This window comes from Nestor notabilis, unplaced genomic scaffold (genome assembly GCF_000696875.1).
Source record: "Nestor notabilis isolate BGI_N333 unplaced genomic scaffold, ASM69687v1 scaffold11388, whole genome shotgun sequence".
NCBI classification, from domain to species: Eukaryota; Metazoa; Chordata; class Aves; order Psittaciformes; family Psittacidae; genus Nestor; species Nestor notabilis.
In genome coordinates this window covers 14967-40140 of record NW_009940596.1, presented here as the reverse complement: position 1 = coordinate 40140, position 25174 = coordinate 14967, and the positions used below count along the sequence as shown (strand labels likewise).

General features: G+C 40.8%; 1 protein-coding gene across 3 annotated transcripts; it reads right to left on the bottom strand.

The window, feature by feature from the left end:
* Positions 1-1447: 1447 nt before the first annotated feature.
* STMN2 (stathmin 2) lies at positions 1448-16580 on the bottom strand. 3 transcript variants are annotated; one of them, XM_010020439.1, is made up of 4 exons: positions 16475-16580; positions 15667-15839; positions 5598-5789; positions 1448-2808 (listed from the first exon to the last, which is right to left on the bottom strand). In XM_010020439.1, the coding sequence occupies exons 1-4, from the start codon at positions 16554-16556 to the stop codon at positions 2749-2751; spliced, it is 507 nt and encodes a 168-aa protein (XP_010018741.1). In that variant the 5' UTR covers positions 16557-16580; the 3' UTR covers positions 1448-2748. The 3 variants fall into 3 exon arrangements, with proteins under 3 accessions (XP_010018741.1, XP_010018740.1, XP_010018739.1); XM_010020438.1 differs by having other exon boundaries at positions 1448-2803; positions 16475-16565; XM_010020437.1 differs by having other exon boundaries at positions 15667-15868; positions 16471-16556.
* Between the last annotated feature and the right edge of the window lie 8594 nt (positions 16581-25174).

The window sequence follows — 25174 nt, the reverse complement described above, 5'->3', positions numbered from 1 at the left end:
ACCCTAACTATTCTATGATTCTATGAACTCTAAACCCACAACTGTTAAAAGATTCAAGTGAACAGGAGCAGAGTACAGGCTTTAACATGGGTCTTTAGCACTCACACTGTATTGTTCTTCACTTGTTTCCCTGGTGCAGTCTTGGTACTTGCTGAGAAGCATTTCCAGGCAGTGCCCGCATCTGTGCTGGGGTGAGCATGTGTTGGGGACCATCCCAATGGGTACTTTGGATGTGGAAACCCTCATTTGTGGGGAAGGAGAGCTTAGCTTCATGGAGGCAGGCTGCCCTGCCTGGCCTCAGCACCAAAGGTTTGTCTTTGGCCCATTCTCTGAGCAAGCATAGCCAGCAGGACAAATAGGATAAGGGCTTGAAGCATGACCAGAGCTTGTTAAATCGATGGACAGGGAAAACTGTAAGTAAGTGACTTGCCATTGGGAAATGCAACCAAAATCCAGGAGCCCTCAAACCAAAATCCTGGACCTTAAACTGAAATATAAACATGACTAAGTGTCCTTTCTTAGTAGGGTTTAAAGCAATATACAAACTTTGAAGGCTTGGCAACATTGAAGCTCATGACATTCAGATTCAAATTTTGCTATTTGGCTTCTCTGCCAAGTTTACTTCTGGTAGTTTAGCCAGAAGGACAAGGAGTTTAGGCAAGGAAACCCAGCTGCCATAATGAGTTGGAGTACTCTTGTCATTCTGTGGTACAGAGCTCACTGCGCACAGAGCTCAGCTTGCAGCCCTGCGCCTGGATTAGCTTCTGCTGCTTTTTGACTGAGTGCCAAGTCTTCCAGGGCAATAACTTGGCTCTGAAACAAAATAGGCTTCATGGGTCAGAAACTGTTGCAGATCTGTAGCTTTTGGTCCATCTCTCTGAAAGAGCAAGTAAAAGCATGACTTTAGATCAGAAAACTAATCCTAGAGGTAATTCTCGATCACTGGTCCAGTTCTAAATAGGGCCTGATCCAATTTTACATCTCAGCGCTGCGGCCCAGCAGCTTTCCTAGTTATTTTGTGTTTTTCAGAAAATCATGTAAATGAATCCCTTTTACACTGATAATCAGTGCAATAACAGCTAGAATCTTGCTGCAGCTATTGATGTATGTACCCAGAGCTACGTTGTTCACTTTTATCTCCCCCGGTTCCTTTTTTCCTCAATATGAGTCAGGACTAAGGGGTGCATGTGTATGTGTGTGTAGCTAGTTCGCCTTTTTGATAAATTCAGGTCACATTTACAGGCTCAATTTATATGGTAATCTTTATAAACAACCAGCCTAAGCTCTGGAAAATGCGTAGCAGGGGTTAGTCCTGTATTAGCAGAGGAACAGGCTCGATTTATTAGCAAGTCTTATTTAAGTCTCATTTCCATGCTTGTATGACTACATTAGGTTTCACATGGGCACATGTCAAGAGAAGTAATGGAGCGAGAGAAGAGACAAGCCCTTTTTCAGTTCACAGAACCCCAATTCTTTATTAATCACAGCTTGCTCACAATGACATACAGGAAAATAGCACTAATGAAGAGTAGAATATGCAGGCAGCAACCTCCAGGGGAGTAGGGACAACTTCAAAACTGCAGCTATTTTGGGAGTGATGTGTTAGGTTTGGTGATACTGTACTTGGCACAAGCACCCTGTCTAGTCATTCCTCCTGCTTCAGCCCTCTTAGTCCTAGATGTCTGTCACTAGGAAGGGTTGGCTAACACTGAAGAGTTAAGGTCATGATGAATGGAAGTCAGCAGTGTCAAAAAAAAAAGGTAACAACTGGCTCATGGGCTCCAGGTGAATATTCTTTAGCCTCTTGTACTATTTATTACACATGTAATGTGGTAGCATCAGATAAGTATCATAGATCATGGCACCTACAGATAAAGCCACTTGATGCTGTTTATTAGTTGCTCCATCAATAAATTTTCAAGTGTTGAATTAAGCTCACTTTACAATTAGCATTTGTATGGCTGTTTGGCATCATCCAGAATTTGTCATAGCTTGATGGTTACAATGTGCCTCTTAAATTTGCCTCAAACTGATCCCACTTGCTTTCATTCTCTTGCACAGCTGTATTTGTTGCCTCTCACCCCAAGAAGCAGAAACAACAAGTACTGCATGTGGCGATTTAACCTCAATTATTCAGTACACTACGGATTCCCATAGTGAAAGTTGCATTTGAAGAAACTACATTTTAAGAGCCTTTTGTCTTGGACAGCTGAATGTGAAGTCACGATACCTGTGATCTAGTCACTGTTTCAACAAAGCTTATTGATGGCAAAGCAGTCTAGATTATTAGGCAATGACTGGTCTCTAGCACCATAGAACTACTACTGACCTCGTGGTGGATTGGAATGAAAGTCGCAGGAAATGGAATTAGACGTGAGGTGCTTCAGATGAACAGACCCAGCAAATTCAACCGAGTGGAAATAGACAACATCAGAAGCCTGTTACAGGACATGTAAGATTATGAAATAACTTGCATAATGCAATACTTGTATTTTTTAACAAAAATGTAAGTATTTACAAAATAAGATCCAAGTTTTTTAAACATCAAGCAAATCATTCTGCAAAGAGACCGCATTGGTTTTGTTTTTATTTTTGTTTCTTTTTTAAAGTTTTTTATTGAGTTCTTGATTTTTATTTTTTTTTAAACCATGTCATACATTTCCCATACTGATATCGCGTGATCCATAATAATATAGGCAGAGGGAGTTTACTAATGGTGGGGATGGGTCACATCCACCATTGCTGTTTTCAGCCAGACAGTTCCACCTGGAGCTCCTTGTTTCTACGGACCTCTGCAGCATGCCTCTCCTGAAAAACATCAAGAGGGGAAAAATCAAACCTTTTTGTCATTCCACCTGCCCAGGGAAGCTCCTGATAAGAATCCATTTAGGCTGTGTGTTTAATGCTTGGGCAAAACTTATTTCACAGCACAGCTATCTTTAAAGGATGCAACTCAGGAAAGGTGTCATCCACCAGACCAGCCTGAGGCTTACATTCTACTTATTCTCTGGTGCTCAGTCTTTTATCTGATATGGCGTTATACTCCTCAGTACCTCAAAGAATTTCATTTTAAAGGCCCACACAGAGAGGTGATGCTTGCAGCATAAAATGTGCCTCATGCTCACGTTTGCCCTTTGAAGTCCTAGACGTTATACTACATCTAGGGAAGGATGAGTGGGCCTGAATTAATTTTGTTCACCCTGTATGTGGAAGTAGCGCTAGTTACTGTGTTATCTGTAGCATTCAGGAACCATATACAAAGGCTCAAGAATTCAGTTCCATCAAGATGGGTCAATCTGAACATCTCAAACATCCCCTTAGACTGAACGGTGAAGCTAGCTGTCCTCTCCATTGTTTCCCTACCTGTGATGGAGAAGGGACATGGTAACCAAAAATCAATGTTGGCCCTTCTGTCCACTTCTAGCCATGTTGTCTTCCCTTTTTCAAAAGCAGTCATTGTTAATTTAGACTTGAGCCATTGTATATTCATATACTTCTGTGGAAATTGGCCTGTGGTCAGGAATAACAGATGTCAAACTAATTCAGTAACGGTCTACCCACAGTGTTTATAAAACCATCATTTTTGGCAGCTTCTGGGTTTTAGGGGTTTTGGTTTATGCCTCTCTCCTTTCAGCCATCAAACTATTGACAGTTTTGTGTCTGATCACTAAAAAAAACAACAACCCAGACAACCAAATGACAAGCATAAATTGACTGAAGAAGAAAACATCCATCCCTAGCTGGCTTCAGTTTGAGGCGCCCCCTAGGTATTTCTGTGCATTAGAGGGTCTTTATATGATAAAAATTTCTCAGAAGGCAATGTTTATCTTTTTATTGTCTGAGCTGGACTATGGACCTAAGGCCAGCTCATTGCATCAAGTGAACCTGTAAATCACACTTCTTAAAAGATCCATAATTCTGAATGCTAGATTGTATAAGGGACTTTTTCCTCAGAGCTCCTATTCACTGCAGTATACAGGAATTATCTTTGATTACAAGAACTTCTAGACACCAATATCTTGGGGCATCCACAGTTCTGTGTAACTTTTGAAGATTTGGACCCAGATACCTCACTTCTTTTCCTGCATCTTCAGGGTTTGCTTTTGTGTTGACAAAACTGTATAGTCATGCAATTTTTAATTACTGTTCTGTACAAATGTTCCCAAATGAGTTATTGTTATCTTTGTTCAGAAGCCTTCTTTGGATTTTGTGTACGTATGACATTATATTGCTGTAGAAATGGGGTTTAACAGCCTGTTAACATTAACCTAGGACAGGAAGATGCTCCAGCTGTCCTTCCCATTTCCTTTTGGACCTCCAGGATGGCTAATTGGCTTTTCCCCTTGTTTTCATAAGCTCTGGGATATGTGCCTGCAAACTAATCTAATGCAAAAATGTCAAGTAATCTGGGTACAGTTCTTAAGCTTAAAAATTATCCCATTTGCGTAGTTACTTGTAACATCATCTTTTAGTTTCTGTTGTTTCTTTCCTACTCTCTGAGACTTTTGTCTCCATCAAAGAATCAGAGGTGCTTATGGAGAAAATCTCATTGAAAACCACTGAGAGCTATTTTCTTTGTTAGTCAATTCACTAACATATTAGAAAGTTCATCACTGAGAAACGCAATTGATCACTCATGCAGAACTAATTATTTTTTTTAACAATTCTAAATCCTTATTCACGTATTTCCCTCTCTTGTGTGGAAGGGTTGTTTTGGAGACTGGCACACTTGGTCCTGCATGGAGGGGTTTGTGATTTATCTGTTTCCTCTGGCTGTACCAAAGATCTCCAAGAGTAAATTTACTGTCTTTTAGTTGTAGTACTTACAGAAGAACAGACCCCTTTTGATGTACAGGAAAGATTTTTTCCCCATATTTTTTCATCATTCTCTTCTGAGAAACCAAGAGCTACAGACAGAGGACAACTGTTTGATTTGATCAATGGCTTTTCTTAAAAGCTGAAATCTAAACATGAGCGACCTTTCATTTGTTCACAGCACTTCTTAAAAGCTAGAAAATCAACCTTTCTCTGGGCAGAGTCCAGTAGAGAGCCGTGGAGATCAAGGCACTGGAGGAAAGGCTAAGAGAGCTGAGACTGTTCCTCCTGGAGAGGAGGAAGTTCAGGGGGATCTCCTCATTGTGTATAAATACCTGAATGGAGGGCAGACAGAGCCAGGCTCTTCACAGTGGTGCCCAGTGACAGGACCAGAGGCAATGGGCACACGCTGGAACACAGGAGGTTTCCTCTGAACACTAGGAAACACTTTTTCACTCTGAGAGTGACAGAGCACTGGCACAGGTTGTCCAGGGAAGTTGTGGAGTCTCCACCCTTGGAGATATTCCAAAGCCATCTGGACATGGTCCTGGGCATCTGGGTCTTGGTGGTCCTGCTTGAGCAGAGGGATTGGACCAGATGACCCCCAGGAGTCCCCACCTCAAAAGTGAGTGTTGGTTTAGACAGGCATAAGGGACTCTGACTTCAAAATCACTCAAGTCTAGCATGTAGCAAACTGAGATAAGAGCTACCCACAACATCTCTTCAAAATGTTGATTAGATTTTCCTCTCTAGCCTAAGGTGAAGAGTGATGGTGTGGTTACCTTCTCTTGGAGACGTTCAATAAGAGCAGCTAAGTTAGCTTCACGGTTCTCTTTGATCTGTTCCATTTTCAGTATCAGCTTTTCCTCTGCCATTTTGCTGAAGTTATTGTTCTCCTCCAAAGCTTTTTGAAGCACTTCTCGCTCATGTTCTCTCTTCTCTGCCAGATGTTTCAGCACCTGGGCCTCCTGGGACTGGAAACAGAAAGACACGCAGCTGAAATGAAATACTCACACAGAGCAAAGTAACCCCCATTGGGCAACAGTTCACTGAGTCTGGAAACTGTGTAAAGTTTGTTGCTTTGTTGTTACATGCACTGTTTGGAAAGATCACTTCTGTGTATAAACCAGATTATCTCCACTAATGAGGTACGTGCCTGAGGCAGCAGCAGAGAGGTGTCCAAAGCACTTCTGTTAACAAGAAATGCTGCCATGACTTATTGCCATGGGTTGTCTGGGTTACTGCAGTGGTTGCCCAGTCTTTGACAGCTGCAGTCTTTCAGCTATGAACATTGTATTTGTAGCGAAAGAGAACAGAGGGCTAAAGGTATGTATAGTGTTAAAAGGAGACCTAGGAAAGGTGCATTCTTCACCTAAGTTGGACTGTCCTTTAATGTGCTTAAATAGTTAAAAACAGGCTTCAAAGTTTACTGTTGTGAAAGACAGAATCAATTAAGATGGTTTTTCCCTCATGATATTTATGTCTGGCTTCATCTCTCTGATTAGGAAGGAAAAAAAAGGGGCTTATTCTATAGAAAACAAACAAAAAAAGGGCTATTATTAGTTGAAAGTTCAAATTTTGCATGGAAGATGAAAACTGCAGGTAGGATGCAGCCTATGGGTAATACTGTGTTATTTTTCTTTGTAAATTCATTGCTCAGAAGCATAAGTTTTGTTATTTATTTTAAATCAAATTATTAACATGAAACCATCAATCCTAGGAGAGAAGCCAAAGAACTAGCAGAACTGGGCCCATCCTCCATGCAAGCCTAGTTGAAAAGACAATATGTTTCAGAGGGGTTATTTGGAAATGATAAACAACATTGTATGCTTTTGGATAAAATAAATTAGAGGGAGCATGAGAAGCAAACAGAAAACAGGGAATGAAATACGGCTCTGGGAAGCTAAGTGCGTATTTCAGTGCAGATCACAATATGCTATTGCTATTGTTATCTGTAAAAATGAATTAGTTTAAGGCCTAAATTAAGGGCTTTAACCAGTAATTACAGTTAGCAGTAATGAATCCTATTAAATTCCATCCTATGGCTTGAAACAGAGTGAAAAAGGCTGCTGTTCTTTTACATGACTAAGATCCAGCTAAAAGAAGAAAATAAATAGTTCAACAAAGGTAAGAGAGATACACATCAAGCCAAATGCATTCATGAGGCAAATTAAGTAGTGTCTAAAAAAGTCTGCAAAAGCCAGGCAGAACATCTTGCAGCACGGCACTGGAGTAAAACATATGTAGCTTTGAAAGGCTGTAATGGTTTACTTGAGATCAGAAGAAAGAGCTACTTTCGTCCATCTTGGCCACTTAAGGTATTTGCTTTCACCTCTGGCCTGGTCATAGTTATGGGCTCATTTCTCAAACTGTGACTCCAGGAGCACTTGCTGATGGGAATGGTCTACTGAAATGGCTGGTACCTTACAATGACTCTTCCTGGCTCTTCCCTCCATTATAGCATATGCTGAACAGAGAGTAATCGAGCGAGCATTTTTCAGATCTTTGAATCAGAGATAATAACTGTTGTGCAGGCCAAAAGATGTTGCCAACGGGAACAAGAAGTCCCCAGAGAGCTGCAGCCAAAAGCAGAGGGAGTTTCACTGGTAGAGAATGGAAGGAGGATGAGCCAAAGGGAAAAATTGATGGACAAAGAAACAATTTTGTAGACTAACTAAAAAAAGCCCATTAAGTTTAAGAATAACATCAATAATTTCAATAATCCTATAATAAAAATGGGTGATTTTGAAGCAAAATATTTGTTTTCAGATACTTAGCATTTAACACTCCTTTAACTGCAGGCTAGTTCAAAATGTAAAAAAGTTATTTTGAAAGATTCGGTGCAATGTAAAACTGAAATAATTGAACATCTTCAGCTTGCTATGGACCACCTTGAGTGGCTTGGTTTGATCAGTGCTTGTGAAGCTATTTTGCATTTTCTGTTTAATTTACTATTCAATCACAACCTTTCATCTACTTTTGGAAAAGTTATTAAATTAATCATTAAATTTTGGTTGCCAACATGAATTTTGTGAACCCTTTGCTTAAGTGATCTTAAAGTGATTTTGATAATCTATGAATCTATTTCCCTTTCTGTTGGTACTTTGAATAGAAAAGGTACTATGATACTAATTGCAACGTCCTTTTCTATGAAATGTTTAAGAAGTGACTTATTAATTTGAAAGGCAAACATTTCATGCTGTTTAAATATGTATATATGGCACACTATGAAATCAAACCTTTTCAGATTTGGAAAACAAACATTTCTGAGGATGAATCCAGGGCCCATGAAGACGCTATAATAAAAAGTAAGATCTGAACTGTGCCTATAAGCAGCATTTTGAAAAAAGTATTGGCTTTTAAAACGAGGTATCAAAATGCCTTTAAGACTTTGGGGCACTTGTCCATTTTTCAGGATTTGTTTTCTTACATTCAAACCCTTTGCCTTCTGGAACTACTTCTTGTTATCATAAATCCAGGAGGATTAGAGTTGCATATCAAAGTACACACAGTTCTGGAGGCTGCACTGGCAGACAACACATTCAAAAGTAATCTGTCCGCTAATGCATGATAATGAAGAAAATCCTTATACTCTAGTTCAGTATTTACTGTATGCAAATTATGTTGGCAGCAGTAAAAGTCAGAATGAAAACTAAACCAGGCTTCAGGAACTGACTGTACACTGTTAATGCAATTTTCCTTTACGATACGCCTTAAACAGCATTCTTTTTCCTCATTCGGAACGTTCAAGGTACTCAGGACTGGTTCAAAATAAAGGAACCCCCCTCCCCACTAGAAAACATCCATGGGGTAGACTGTCATTTAGACTGATGTCCCTCTTCTAATACAACAACAGCTGTGAGTCTGCCTGTTTCCCTGGTGTTCAGACCATTTTTAAACCCACTTATGACACTTTTGGAAGGTGGTTGGTATGCTTTTTTGTATTGGATTGTCAAATTATTTTCTGCTTCCAACATATTTGGCAAAAGAACTTGGCCACCCTGTCTGTTCAAAGTCTACTACACGTCCAGAAATGGGCAAATGAATGACTCAGATACCTAGTGGGGCTGGGATTAATAGACTCCCTTTGTTGTTTGTGTTGGCTTTTAACTGCTGTGTTTGGATTCCCACAGTCTTGATCCAGGATTCCAACGTACATAGGAAGTTTATTTCCAGCAGTGTATTGTTTGAAGTGCTGGAAAGGATATTTTCAAATCCGTGATTGTCCATGTTCTAACACAGCTGTAAATGGCTTACGGTAATTGCTTCTAGTACAGTTATTGTGAGAAAATGAGTAAAAAAGGCTGGAAATGGGATGAAAGATAAAGAAGATTAATAAGGAGAGAAAAGTATGAAATGGTGAAGAAAGAAAAAAAAGTAGTACTCAAGGGGGAATATTCAGAAGAGTTCTTAAATATATCATAGCATAATCAATGCAGCCACAGCTGCAGCATCTAATGCTAGAGATATGAAGGAATAAAAGTGTTGCAAAGCATTCCTGGTACAGATACCTTTGCTCCTAGAAATGTACTGCTCTGCTAAAAAGATGGCTAATGCAGGCCAACTCCTATGATATTCACGTCATATTGCTAAAGGATTCTGTGCACACCCACCTTTCAGAGATGAACGCTTCAAAAGGAAATCCACATCTCATACGTATCTGGCCAGAGATAGATGCAGGCAACTGAACACTTACAACACGAGCAAAATTATTTATGGAAACTGGCTTTGAAGATACATATATTTTTAAATTATTACTCACAGGAAGAAAATTCTACTCATCTGAGTAACGTGTGCTTCATTTTCTCACATTCATCTATTTTTATTTGACATGTACATCCAAACACTGAAGTAATTTATGCAGAGATAAAATTAAAGGATTACTTTTAAGCAAGAAAGAGGCTCAGACAACTGCTTTTAAACTGGGAATTTCATCTTGAATGCATTCATCTTAGTTACTAGCAACCTTAGCTACTAGGATGCATGAGGCACCCTACCAGTCATGAGAGCTCCACTATCACAACACAGTCATTCACTGTCTGGATTTTTAAAAATTCATTTGTTCAGCAGAACAGTGTATTGCGTATTTAAGCGATACTGTTGATGGAGCAGAATACAAAGACAGGATTAAAGTCTCCTACTGCAATGTAAATGACAAGGTAAAGCCTAGGTATTAACCAGAAAGAAATGGTGACTTGAAGTAGTGATGTTTTCAGGGGAAGAAACTGACGTTGAGATTTTTTCCTTTTCAAAGCAAAGGAATGTAGTGACGTTAGACTTCACTCATGGCACTGGCTTCTTCAAATCTCTCCTTGGTTGCATCCAGTTCCTCACTGGGAATAATATTTCATTTGTAATACACTAGCACCTGTTCTGGCTGTCGTAAGGACTTGCTGTTTCAGGCAGTGTGCACATACACACAGAGAGGCAGTTCTCCCAAAGCAGTGTCATTCTGAGGAGACACGAAGAAGAGGAGGATGCTCCTGCTCCATGGGATCATAGCAGAGAAGTGAAACGGCCATATGGCAGGAGAGTCAGAGACATCTGAGCTGTAACTGTAGGGTAAAGTCCTGCTTCTACCAAACTAGATGGTGCTTGAATTTAAATGAGGGTCTTTGGGTATTTTTTTTCTATCCAGCCTCCCAAAGGACCTTTGGGTCAGGGCTACTGAGAACGCGAAGTAGAGTTAAAAAACATAAAGAGCCCATCCACGGTGTGATTCAAGAGAACTCCCTTTCTCTGAATCAGCTGGCACAAAACCACTGCTCTCAGGCTTGTGACCCATGGGGGTGAACAAGGCATGTTGGAGGGATGCAAGAAGTACCACCTGAACCCTCTGCCTGATGCTGTCCTACCTGCTTAAGGCATTTCATGATCTGCTGCAGTTTGAGGCCTGGCATTTTAAAGTTAATGAAGATCAATCTCCTGATCTTGTCTTTGTCTTATGACTGCTCATTAGAAGCAAAGCCAATGGCAGACTGTGGGGAGCAGCTTTGTCAGCACTGGGATGTACGCTGTGTCTGCTCATGACTCTGTGTGCTCTGAGGCAGACCCTGGTGCCTGTCACCAAATCCTCTCCTAGCTGGTAGCAAACGTCTTCCTGAGAGCACATATTCCATAGGCTTATGCTTTTTGGATGAGGACCTGCAAGGTGGCTTTGCAGGTTTGGCTATCTTTCGTAAGCATTAGGGGTGAAGCACCATGTGTGGAAATGATACAGTGTAAATCAAAATGTGTCCCAAACACCCATTTCCAGGGCTGATTTCACACATGTTGCTAGGACCTTTACCTGGAAAGCACTTCATGCCGTATTCCCTCTCCTCACAAGCGCAGCAATGGACCATCAGCAACAGAAAGGGAGATCACTATTTGGGTAAGATGGGAGGCAAATTCTCCAGGCAGTGCCTATCCTCCCTCCCAGCCTGCTCGCTTACAAATTTGGTGACAAACCAAGGAGGGGAGGATGAATGAGCTGGAAGAAGAAAGTTCCACTTTTGCCAAGGAAGGTGCTGGTCCCTTTTCTCCATATCCTGTCACCTAGAGAAGTAGTTTTGTAGGTCACATGCAATGTCTAGGAGCCAGGATTTGCTCTGCTATGTTCTCTGCCTGGGCAAAGCCTTTATTCCCCACAACAGCCTGCTGCACTGTGCAATAAAGCATGAGTGGCTTTTTCAGTACGAAAGGAGAGATGGATCAAGAGTACTAAGAGGTGCCTCTGGCCAGACTGTGGTGCTGGCTCGAAGGGGCAGCGAGTTGGGTGCTGAAGCCTGATGCAGACTGCAGCCACAATGCTGGCAGAGATGCCCGGGCTGACAGCCTGCTGCAGGGAGCTCAGCCAGCTAGGTTGCATGGGGGCTTATCACGCAGCTTTCATAGTAATGATATTCAAACCTCACGTAGCTGTAAGGCTGTGTTCAACAGCATGAAAGTTAAAAAATGTGACTGTTCTGCTTTCTTTGTAGCACTAAGCACAAGGGATGAGCCTGATTCAATTTCATCCCAATACAAAGCCATTAAAAGGATTTAATTACATACCATTTCTCTCCCATAAACCAAAGTCTAGTACAAACACGTGTCCCATTAGTATTTCATTCTTATACTAGTAAATTGAACATGGGCAACAAAGACATGTAATTTGACATATGCTCTTGAAGTCTGTACATCAAGGGTAATAAGGCCAACAGCATTCAAGACCAATGGGTAAAAATCGATAAATGGTAAAGACCTTGTAAGAAATAAACTTTTGCTGCATATAATGTCACTGTGCTCTAATTTCTTAAGTGGGAAGGATGAAAAGATCTTCCCACCTGCCAAGGTGGGAAAATATAGCACACATAAGCCAAAAAAATAATGGGATAGTAACGACATGCTGTAAGGAGGATTCTATAATTGGAAAGGACAAATCTGTAACTAGCCCAAATGGGTCTCTCTGTGTGGTGCAAAAGGAAAAAATGCCTCAGGTGAAACTCTCAGTTTGGTCTGAGAGTTTGAGGTCATGACTGTCAAGTGACGTAGAGAAAAAGGGGCAGAAAGTGAAAGAGCCCTATAAAAGCTTATAGGGAATAAACAAGATGATAAACAGGAAACAGCATAAGCAGGAGACTGATGAAGTACATGCATTGCAGTAGGTGTTTGGATAAACAGGAAACAGCATAAGCAGGAGACTGCTGAAGTACGTGCATTGCAGTAGGTGTTTTCATGACTTTGAAAATTTATTAATGAACACTGCCTAATTAACAGAGCAGAACCTAAATCCTAAACAGTGTGAAATCAATTAGTATTTTTTCCAAAAAGTCAATTCTCATCCATTAGTTATACTTGATTTTAATTAGAACTATGCTGGAAGAACATGCTCTAGAATGGTCATGCCTGACAGCTGTTGTGCATAGATTGAGAAGTATGGTAACTTCCATGCTGGATGTCAGAAAAAGTCTGCCCGCTTAGTCTAGCAGCAGAAAGTGGAAGATGCTCAGGAAAAGTGTAAATGAAGTTCCTCAATCTGTCTTGTCCTTTACTGCAGATACATAGAGATAGACAGATAGATAGACAGACATAGACACAGATAGATAGATGATAGATAGATAGATAGATAGATAGATGATAGATAGATAGCTTTCACCAGTCACTAATTTACATATTTTCTGAGGCAGGGGTTGCAATTCCTGAACTGTGGTTCTCTATCAATTTTGCTATTATCTTTTTGAAATAAATAATATTTTAATAATCTCTCAATAATCTCTGATAACATTTAGCTTGATTAACAATAGGTGATTTGCTCTCTTTGTTTTGAAATTGCTGTTTGATGATTTAATTGAGTGTTTCTTCCCCTTTGGATTGTGTAAACTAGAATATAATTGATCCTATTAATCTTCTCATTACCATTCATGACTTTGCAGACTTCTGTCTTATCTTTCATCTGTTGTCTCTTTCTGAGCTGAGAAGTGGACTATTTAATTTATCTTCTTATGGAAGATTTTCTATTCCTCTGACTGCTTTTTTATCCTTCAATGCTCTATACTCTTTTTCAGGCCAAAAATGAAGGCAGCTGTTGAGGTGTGAGAGCACCGGGGTTCTTAACAGTGATGTCATGAAGTTTCTTGCTCTGTTCTTTGTTCCTTTCCCAGCAATTTCTGCTGCAATGCTGATGTGGAAGATCTTGTCTATTAAAATCACTCAGTTATATATGTGTTATATATATATATGTTAATTCAAAATGAATACAATATCAAGGGGAAGAAATGGCAGGTGTCTGTATTGCTATCACTGATTACCAGTTTATCGCATAATGAGTTTTTCTTTAGGAAGAAATGAACAGTAATGAAATCAATGAAATGAAATCTCATGGACATTCAATTTATATTTCGCACTAAGTATATGCATAATATTTGGCTTCTTAATTGCTGCCATTTCATTCTGTTTCCATATATTTACTTGGGTATTTGTACAGAGGCACTTCACATATTGTCTTTGGGGCATTCCATCACTTCAGTGTGTGAAAGCTCATACTTCTAGGCAGGTACTAGTGCAAATATATATTCCTTTCAGGTATGGTCATGTGCTTTTACTGAAACGAATACTCTGGCAGAAGTCTTGTTTTGAAAGAAGCAATAGTGTTAATGCGTGTGCATCAGGAGCGGAGTCTTGTGTTAGCAAGGCAGCAGAAATGGCAGATATGGCAATGATTCAGTGTTCATCTGAATGAATTATTCAAATAAGTGAGACCCAGGATAGTCAGGTTTCACTGCAAATCAAAACTGAGGGACGGGTTTTAATGACCTATCAGTATCAGGATCTATTGACTTTAATGGGCTCACATCTCACATACACCAGTGCAATCACTCCATCCAGTTTCCTGGAAGCAACCCTGCTCTGATCTGACAGGAGTGAAAGGAGAATGGAGCTGTTTCTGTTAGAACTGCTCCATGGGCTATCTGTGGCATATCTGCTGTCCCTGGACTTCTGTATACATTTTTGTTGATATCTGGAGAAGATTCTGTGAATGTCAGTTTTAGTAACAAATCACTTATTTCTGTTAGAGAAATGAAAGGCTTAGAGACACCTAAACTGCATTTTCAGATACTCTTTACCAGGGACTCCATAAGCAGCTGGAAGGCGTTTCTACCTCCAATTTAACTGCTGCAAACAGATTTGGCACAAAGTAACATTGATCACCTGGTCTTTCAGGCACCGATCAGCCTGAAAGTAATGCTCTGGCTCCCGAGGCTTTTCTGGCTTCTGTGGCTCTCCTTTTGTGCCATAGCAAAGAGGAAACATAGATTAACCAGGACAATAGATTGCCATATCTTGAGTAGCCATGGCAGCCAGCTGTGATTTTCCTGAAATGGTGCAACACAGCATAAGCATAAACACTGGGCCCATTACAGAACACTGCCAATTTTCAGTCTGGCAGTTCAGGTTGGCTGTGTCTCAGTGGCTTTGCCTGTCATCCTCCAGCTTACCTGATCTGGAATTTTATTTTCTGAAAAAAAAACCCCAAAAGCAATCTGAGCTAGTTCTGACTAGGAGCAAATAAAGACCTCTTCAACCCACCAGTCATGTCAAAAAGTCAAATATACACTTAATGTGGGCTTCCTGCTGCATGCACCCTGCATTTGTGCAAACCTATGTGAAGGAGGCCTAACAACCCTCCCAAACCCTGTGTGACAAACTTATTGATTATGAAACAGGTTTTTACCATTATGGGTAAAGTCATAAAGAAGGGAAGAGTTAGTCTGTAGATAACCCTACAAGGCCAAGTTCCAGCACTATTCAAAGTGTCTGCTAGAAACGCCTCTCTTACTAGTTGTTCTATGCTGGTGTCTTCATTCAAGCATGTGGTTAGTGATCCAGAACACTCTTTATTCAGGGCTGACTTGCCTTCATACTGCGCAAATAGAATATTTTAGCTGCCTCGGACAAGCCTTGTGAGTAATCACCACGGGCACTACACGGAGTCAAGATCTGTCAGCCCAGACAGAAGCACATCCATCTCTTAAACTCAGACACCAAAAGAATTGCACTGGGTTTCAGCAAGTACTACAGATGCTCTGAATGAACTACTTACTTACTTATATTCACACAGCAAGCATGTGTATTTGAACCCACACGGGCTACGTGTCTGAAGCTATCTGTACTTTGTGACGCATACTTCCCAAACATCAAAATCACTGAGGCTTGTTTGCAAGCTGCTGAAAGAAAATAAACTGATTTTTTTCTCTAACCATGTTAATTTTTGTCCATGGAGGTGACTGTGAGTCAGTAATGGTAACGGAAAACACACAAATGGACAGGAAACTTGGCTGTTACTGTGTACACTAAAATTAGTAGCATTTTGTTTTTAAGGAAAGATACCTTTCTCCTCTCCTCTGCAGCCTCCAGCTTTTTCTGGATCTCCTCAAGAGAGAGTTCTTTCTTCTTTGGAGAAGCTAAAGTCCGTGGTGCTTCTGAGACCGGAGATGGAGGCTTTAGGATCAGTTCAAAGGCCTGGCCAGAGGCACGTTTGTTGATTTGTTTCACTTCCATGTCTGCACAATAACATAAGAAATGGTAAGCTCTTCAGTACTCAGCAACAGTGAGGAGAGAAGCAGCAAAGACATTAGTGTAGGATCAGAAGTACAGAAAAAAGATTTAGCATCTTTGCCTTGGGCGTTTTAAATGCAATGGCAGATTATGGACTGAAAACTCATCTCGGGAGAAGCATATTCCATTTTATCTGTAATAGCTTAATTATACCTTAATCTCATAAAGATAAAAATTTACAGCAGTTTTGGAAGCTTATTGGGGTTCTGTGTCATTTCACACCCCCTGTGAGCAGTGCCCAAGCTGATTAATTTTTTAAGTGTGCTTTCATCTTTTCTTGGTTTCCTTGGGAATTATGCCAGCTATGGAGAGCTGTAATTCTCAAATGGGTAGTAGAAAAGAACAGCTTAGTCCGACAGGGCTAGCTTTATTAATTCAGTGAGTTGCTATGAGGAACAGTAGCCAGCATCATGGGTAATACACAATCAGTAAATAGTAATAGCCAAGATCAGCAAATAAGTGGTTAGATCAGCAAATTATTCACTGACTAACACTACGGACTGCGATGATGACCTGAGTCATTTCCCAGCACCAGCACATTCTCTGACCTGCAGGATGACTTCCAGAGAAAGTCACTCACCATCGTATTTATAGATGTTCATGTTGCGAGGTTCCGGGTAAAAACAGGAGCAGATCAGAGAGAGCATGGACAGCTCCTTCATCTTTTCCTTGTAAGCTGAAATGAGAGATCTTGTTAGCATGCTTCACTTCCCCAGCTCCTCCTTGGTGAATCTCTAGCCGTGGTGACTGGCTGGAGACCAGCAAATCTGCTCTGTCCTCCACCTGGCAGATTTCTCTAGAATATTTACTTTCAACTGTTTCTCCTGAACATTGAGCCTTTATCAAATCACACATGAGATGCCCAGTACTGCAGAGACTACTTCTGATCTCTTACATGACCTCAGCCTTGGGTGTAGTGCAGACAGTCCTCTCTGGTTTATAGAAAATGAATCTGGCTACCAGGAAATGTATTTAGCATTGGAAGAATGCCATGACTCCACTCTCTCCTGGCAGGTGGAGAGACATGATGCTCTTACAAATCCTCTGACGTATCCAAATGCAATTGAGAACAGCTCTGAAACACTGCCCATGTGTTGCCATAGGCAGATGCTAAAGACATTATCTGTTACAAATGAAAATGTCATCCAGATAATTAAAAACAAAACCAGAAATGAGGATACATTTATCAAATCCTTTGCATAATAGCCTTATTATGTGTAAGTACTTGAAACAAAGTTCTTCATCCCTTACTTACTGGCCAAAATACGTTGCTTCCAGGTCCAGCACATATCAGCTGATGCATTCGCCCTTTCTAATTGCTATCATCCCAGCTTGTACATAGGAAAATTGTCTTGTATCTGGCGTCAATGACAGATCCCAGACTAGAGACAGTTCTCCTGGGTCCTGGGGCAATACCCTCGCCACTGCCCACACTGCATAAAGTATGTATGTTGAGAGAGGGGATTGTTTCAAAATTCATCTTGGCACACACAAATCCCTGCTGCTATCAAAATCATATCTACAGAGACAGACATACGTCTGCTGCCAGCATGCGAAACATGGCTTAAAATATAACTGTGGCTGAAAGTATTGTATGTAACAGATTAAATTAATCCTTGATGTTACTAAAGGAAAACCAGACAGTTCTTTGATGTTCAAACTTTGGGTACATATGGACTTGTTTTTCAGCCTTTCTCATAGATGCTTTTGTGCTTTTTGAATATTTTTCCTATTCAGAAAGGCCCCTGAAGTTGATGAGGGTTTGAGAGACTTTGGGAGCTGCTCAGTATGGTGATATTTGAACGATCTATCAGTTTAGGAATGGACTTCTAGCTGCCAGTGGATGGTCAATTAATCTAATTAATTTGCATAGGGGCCTCTAATCATGGACATTAAATAGCCCACCTAAAGGACATATAACATTTTGCAAACCACTGGTGAAAGCCAGAATCTCAGGTGAAGAGTATACTGAAAATTTTGCTTTCTGTGAACTGAGGTTGTCATGGAAGCTTGGACTTGACAGGTTTTTTGGTTGGAAACATAAGTACCAACTCGCAATGAGTAACTCAAAAACACTCTGAAGAGACAAATCATGTCTAGCTGATGTATCTTAATAGTCAAACCTAATTATATGTTCATTAGGCCTCCATCCAGCAAAGCATTTACCCGCATGCATACTTTTAAGCACACAGATGTGGTTTTCCAGGCTGTCCTTTGAGGAGAGCTTGGCCAGCCCGCTGCCCAATACTGCACATCCTTTCCAGGAGGGAGAAGTGGAGTGGGAGCACATGAGAGCCAGCACACTGCCTGGGAGTCTGCTAAACCTACAGAACATGGACACTGGGTTGAGCGTTAAAGACATGGCCGCTGATGACACAAGCTGAATGCTAAATGTTATTGCACAAGGTCTGTTCAATCACTGCTACAGTGTATGACCTGAAATGCCCTTGTAGAAAGATCTATGCAAAGCACCATCCCAGGAACCCTGCCTTTTGGGGCCTCTGTTGTTGTTTTTATCTTTGCATTGAAGGTGTCTTGTTTTCTAACAGCATTTAAAACAATTAGAAAAAGGTGTTTGTTCTTCCAGCTTGCCATCTGCAAAACATGGCTGGAGAAAGGTAAGCACATGCTCAGCTCTCTTTCCTCTCAGTACAATAGCTACACTGAAAGTATGCTGGTGAAATCATTGTCCTGTTTCATTCTGGCCACTGACAGAATTAGGATAACTTTCCATGCTTTGTAAGCATTGCATTTTCTTTTTTCATGGTATTGATTTAGTCTCCATTTGCCCTAGAAAATCCTTCAACCATAGTTGGAACTTGGCCTGAATACTCATGGAACATTCTGGAGGCTGCTGCAACCCTGGGAACCAAGACACCTGCTGTGTTGACAAATACTGTTTTTCCTGTTGGAGACTTTAGGGCTGATGGCCTCAAAGGAACTGAAGAGCTACACACCTCCTCAGGGGTCCAACATCAGCATGGTGACGACATCTCCCCTTTGACCAGGCAAAGAACAGCTTACTTGGCAACACTGAGTAGCAGAAGCCCTGCTTTGCTCAGCTGTCCTTTCCTTAAACTATCATACATTAGCCCCAAAAGCACTAAAGTTAGTCCAGCTACTGATCTGATAAGAGTGGCTGGCCCACGTCACACAAGTTGAACAGTGAGATGAATGTGCTTTCCCAAATCACAGTGTGTTAGTGTTTTAGCCATACAAGACTGTTCTCCCAAAAAAAAAAAAATATTCTTCTATTAAAAAGCAGCCCACTTAGGCCAGAAAGCAAACAGCACAGCATTTATGCAATCTGCATAGGACTTCTTGTGTTAACTGAAGTAGGCACAAAAATTATCTATCTTACAGTGGAGCTTTTGAAAACCCTTGAAGAGAAGCAGTGATTGCAACAAAGTTTATTTTCCAAATGTGTTTCGACTGGCTTGCTAATTACAGAGCTCCTTGTGCAGTCATGTAGGGGACATATCATTCCATTAACTGTGCAAGTTAAATGAAGGAAATTAAATGATGGTAATCATAATACTACAAAAGCTTTGATAGGGAAATTGCTAGGAAAGAACAATGTTGAAAAAGATGGCAACAGAATCCTCTTAGTTATATGCAGCAAGATTTAAATGTTTATATGCATTAAAAGCTTCAAAGTTTGGTAAGAGCAGAACACTGATTTTTGCTAAAGCCAGAAGGGATTTCAGTATTAGCAATTCTTGCAGTTTTGCTGTAAATATCCTAGTATTTACAGGTCTTTTTAAATTCAAAAGCTGCGTGACTATTTCAGAACCTCATCTATTTTTTAAAATAAATTCCTTATATTCAGAGTTGCAGAGAAAGCCTTAGAAATATTATCTAATCCCCTTAAAAGCTTTGACAACTTCAGAGAAGAAAGTCAGATAGCTTTGAAACTCAAGAATGCATGATTTTTTTCTGAATGAGTCCCAAATGCACCTCAATACTAGAGTTTTAAGTTATTTTCTCAAACTATTCTTAACAACCCTGTTTAGAAACTGTGAAACGACACCCTGGGTTGGGTGAATATTCCTGTACTCTTTCTTTGTGGGCTTTGTACTTGCTGGTCCAGGTAAGATCTCCCACAGGCTTTCAAGCGTGCCAGTGCTACACCTGCATGCGCAAGCAGGAAAGCACAGCAGGACTGGCTCTCCAGAGGGAAACAATATTAAGGACTCCACGCCCATGTTGTATGCATTTTGGGATTCTTTTCTTTAGATCAGTGCAGTCCCATTAATGCCTGCAGCATAGTGGATATACTGATAATGCACTAATGCACTCCTTCCAGTTTCATTACCTACCAAGTAAACCTCTGTGCCCTCGGAGATTGCTCTACAGTGTCAGCCAAAGCATGGGCAGCTGGGGTGTTTTGATGATTTTCTTTGAAAGTGCTCACCTGATGTCAAATAATATGCTTATTCAGATACATCCCATATTCCTCCACAAATGACAGAAAATGACTCCATTGCCAGTCCTGAAGCTCATTTGCACATTGAGTGAAGCTAAGAAGGAAGAGTTGCGTGCCTGCCATTAGAAGTCAGCAACCAACTATTTGTTGCTGGCAGAAATAGGAAGATTAGGGAAAACACTGGTAAAACCAACCCGTCTGTTTTCATCTGTTAACCAGTAGCTATAATGAATATTTTACAGTTTACACTGTAAAATGAAAACCTGTCCTGACTGACAGGCCATTGGCAATTTGGGTCACATTTTGTTCCTTGGCAAAGCACTGCTAGGACAGATTGCTGTGTCACAGCAGAGATCATTATTCATAAACAAGACTATTTTTAACGCATGAAAGCAAGAGAGATAAGTGTAAATGTTACTTATAATTAACTTCTGATGAAAGCAAATATATTGATTCCTTTTGCCTTACTGAATCCAGTCCACATACAATGAAGCATTACTGATTTTTGATGGTTCAAGTCCTACCAGCCAACTGGTTCTTGAAGTTCTGTGCAACTGGAAGGAAACAGAAACTGGCACGTTGCCCATGGTCAAAATGCACAACTGGTAATGGCTCAGCCCCATGTTCCTGTGCCAGGTACCTGTGAGAGAGTCAGCTTTCTGAGACTGAACTGAAATCATAGAATCATAGAATGGTTTTGGTTGGAAGGGACCCTAAAGATCATCTAGTTCCAACCCTCTGCCACAGGCAGGGACACCTTCCACTAGACCAGGTTGCTCAAAGCCCTGTCCAAGCTGCCTGGCCTTGAATGCTGCCAGGAATGGGGCGTCCTGCTTTGCTTTCTGCTTTGGAAGAGACTGCAGGGAATAAGAATTAAGATTAGATGAAACATCTTTACTGCAAGGTAGAGAAGACCTACTACATCCATCCTCTACATCGATTTCTCATGGATGTTACTGACAAAGCAGTTTGTTGTAAAATTTCTCTTTGTTAATGCTCCCTCTGAGATGATAGAGCTTTTGGTCTGTCAAGACAATGCTTTAAGTTGCGAAAAGCCACATCATTTTGTGAAGACCAACAGGCACACTCTTCTGGCCAGTGGTTTGTTTTTTTTTTTTTTTTAATAAACCATTTCAGAAGTGTGCTGCATCCTTTTCTGTCAAATGAAATGGTGTTATATCATCATAACTGTAATTGTTTCCCCGTGGCTGGTGGGTAGTTGAAGAAAGCTGCATGCTGAGTGTTGGCAAAGTGGTGAACTAGTAGTGGGACTAGTACATGGGACTGGGAGAACTACAGCTCAAGATGGGGCATGAATGATAGGGATCCTACATATCATTTAATTTTTAGCAGTTGTCTGAGAAGTATGAGTTTGTGATCCACTTTAATTAATGCTGGCCACCTAACATTTAAGACAGCTAGTTTGCAGCAGTCATGAAAGCTTTCTTTCAAGTCAATGGAAAGATAAGTGACCGGTCCAGTTCCAAGAGAGATGTCTAAGATAAAAGAATTAAGTTGTCTTAAGGTCAGTGAATCTCTGTGTTGTCAGAAAACCTAAGGATATTTATAGGCTCATGGAGTTGCCAGTGACAGAGGGAATGAAAGCAAAAGCCGCTGCAGTGAATACATCTTATCCATGTTCAGTCACAAGTGATATCTCATTTTGGTGGTTCACAGAGGTGAAGCTTATTTTGTTACTGTCTCTCTAAATGCAAAACACTGCTCAACAGACTATTTGGTGTGAGTCTACCTCGCTACCTTGAGTATGTATGTGCTTTTTCAGTTTTCCCAACGAAAATAAGGTTGCTTTAAATTGTACTAACAGAGCATGGGCTCTTTAATGCCCTACAGTGTTCAGCTGTTTCACTGGTGGGAAAGGTGGCGTGGGACCTTCACTCAGCTGGGGCCAGTCATTGGTGGCTAAGTCCTTAAAATTGCACTCTTCGTATGCTACAATGCAGTTTCGTATACAGATGAGTACAGAGTTTTGGTTGTGTTCTCTGCCCCTGAAATTTTGGGTATTTCAGTATCTAGTCCACAGAGTAAGTTGGTACTATGAAACGAAACAAGAAACAGAAAACAAGGAAAAGAAACTGCATGTTACTGAGTTTCCTTTGTCAACAGTGACTCTACCATTTCCTACCTAACGTCCAGAAAATGAGGAAGAAAGAACTTGGATGAATCTAATCTGCTCTTGTGGCAACTGAGACTTTTTAAAAGCAGTTTTAGGCATTAAGTGTTGAAGCCCTCATGACTGTTGTGAGGCCACCAGAGCCACCTAGGTTTTGGCAGAAATATTAGGAATTTTATTATTTAAGAGATCCTTTTAACAGTTTTAAAATGCTCTGAGAATGAAGCAAGCATTAGAGTCATTCATAGGGTGGCAGTGAAATCAGGCACTGTCCATCAGTTCTTCAAAACACAAAAAAAGATGGGACAGATCTGACCCTTTAGCTTCCTACTAAGACCGTGTCAAATTGTACCAGTGAATCCCACCCTTGAGCGCAAGCCCCTGCATGCCACTTCTACAGCATAGTTCAGGGTGACAGAGCAGCATCTGGATGGAAAACCCATCCCAAGGAATACACAAGCAGCTGTTTGCTTATGCACAGACTGCCCAATAGTGGTTTTCTTGCGTCTGTGGTGTGTAGACGCAAACACATACAAACATGCAGACTGGAGGGTGGCACAAGTCTGACTGAGAATTGCCCCTAGATTTCCAGCTTAAACATTGATTATGAGTATGGATTTTTGGACTAAAATGGACTACTCCAGATGACACGTCTGTGATTTTTACTTAATGTGTGTGACTGGATTCAAATCTTTTTGTTCACTTTATTTTCTGGTGTCAGAATGTTAATGTTAAGATGTAAAGTTGCCATTTTGTATTACTTCTATTTATGTAATTTTCACTGCTGAAGCAATGAGAAAAACCATTTACTGAACCCTGACTGTTATGGTCACCTGTGACATGAGTTAATGGGACTATTTTGTTATGTTAATGCAACCGCATTGTCAAAATGAGATTTTAATGGAAGATTTTTTTTTTTTTTTTAATAAAAAAAGAATAATCTATTTTGTCATGGTTACTCAAAACAAACAGTGATACAGCTGCTTTGCCACAGTCACTATTAGAGAGTCCTGGGACAGATTGTATGGTCTATTTCCAGAAAGAAAAACTCACACATTTCCTTCCAATGTGGAAGGAATACAGACACATGCCTGTCCGGAGCCTGTCTGTGAACTCAGAGCTGTGACAACCTCACCACATGGCATGCTGGCAGAAACATGGGAAGAACAGACAGGAAAGCTATGGGTAGGCTTCTCCTCCTTCTCTGGCTCTGCAGAAACTGGTCTGCAGCAGTGGCAGAGCCAGATGCTGCACTCTGTCTTCTGAGCCACCCCTTTGGAGAGCCACTGCACCGCACTGGCATGAGGAAGCCCCTGGCAGTTCAGTTCCAACAATCCTCCAGAACTGAGGGGAAGGGAACAGAGTCCAGTGCTAACACAGAGGTCTGTGATTCTCCTGAAGTCCATTTAAACTTCAGGGAACTTCAGCCAGGGTGAAAACAAAAAATCCAGTGATTTTTTTCCCCCAAGTGGAGAAGAGCTCCTTCTTTAAGGTCTGCTTTGCCTTTGCAACTTTTTCAATGCATCTCCCCCCATATTTCCCTCCCTACTTCCACACCTTATCCTCCTTCCCCCAATTTTCTTCCCATAGAGCTTTTTATGTAAGAAAAGATGTGAGATACTAAAGACACTTTGAAGACAATGAAGAGGATGAACAGTGAGGAATGAGCTCAACGTCACCTTTATTTCCTGCTAGTTAACTGAAAACAACTGTTCAGTTTTTTGCAGGGAGACGTTCAACTGCTGTTCTTCAGATGCTTTGGCAGAATGCTGATGTTTAAGGTGCTGAACTTATACCTACCTTCATAAAAGGCTACCACAGCCATAGATAGTTCCTATTACCACCTAAGTGTGAAAGTTGTGTAAGCATCCATATTTTGCAAATCTTTAAGGCAGCACCTTCCAGTAAATGTTCTGCTATCTGCTGTCTCTTGTATTCTAAGGAAGCACAAAAGACTGTGGAAATTCAGCTATGGAATGATGCGAACCAAAGAGATTTTCCTGAATGTGAACTGGACGGCAAAAGAAAAAGGGAGTAGGCTGTATGATTACTTGCTCACCTTACCTGCTTTAGAACTGTTGCTGGTTTTGTTACATACCTGCACATGGGAGAAACAGTCTCTTTTGGTATTGTAGCAAGCCTGGCTGTGTCGTTTCTTACAGAAAAGTTCTGTTTTACTATTAGTTTAGGACTACTTATACAGTAGTAATAATGATTCTGCATGTATTATTCTGGATCTGATACTATAATTAATTTTCCTGTTCTAAAGAAAAATCCCTATCCCCCGAGCTATCACTCAGAGTCTTCTATGAATGATTTAAGAATCAAATCCTTAATCCCTCGAATTTCTGAACAAGCAGATTTGCTCTCCATGATTTAGTGCTCACTGTGTGAAAAGCATTTCCTTCACATTGTATGCCTGAAGGGTTGTGACATACCCTTTCGCCAGCACACAAAGCCGTTAAATTCTTCTACTTCTGAGACAAGTTAGATATAAAATGGCTTAAAAAGCCAGGTATTTCACTCAAAAATTTCCACCAACATGGCTTTGAAGATGCCCCCTGGTAAGCAACACTGAACCAGAATCTCAGTCTCCATGCAGGCTAAAAGCAGTGTTTTCAGAGATGCTAATGTGCATGTGTAAAGGCCAGAGAAGCAGAAAGCTTCTTACAGACTCTCCTAACACACCCACTCCAGCCCTGCTGGAGTGAGATTATCTGGTC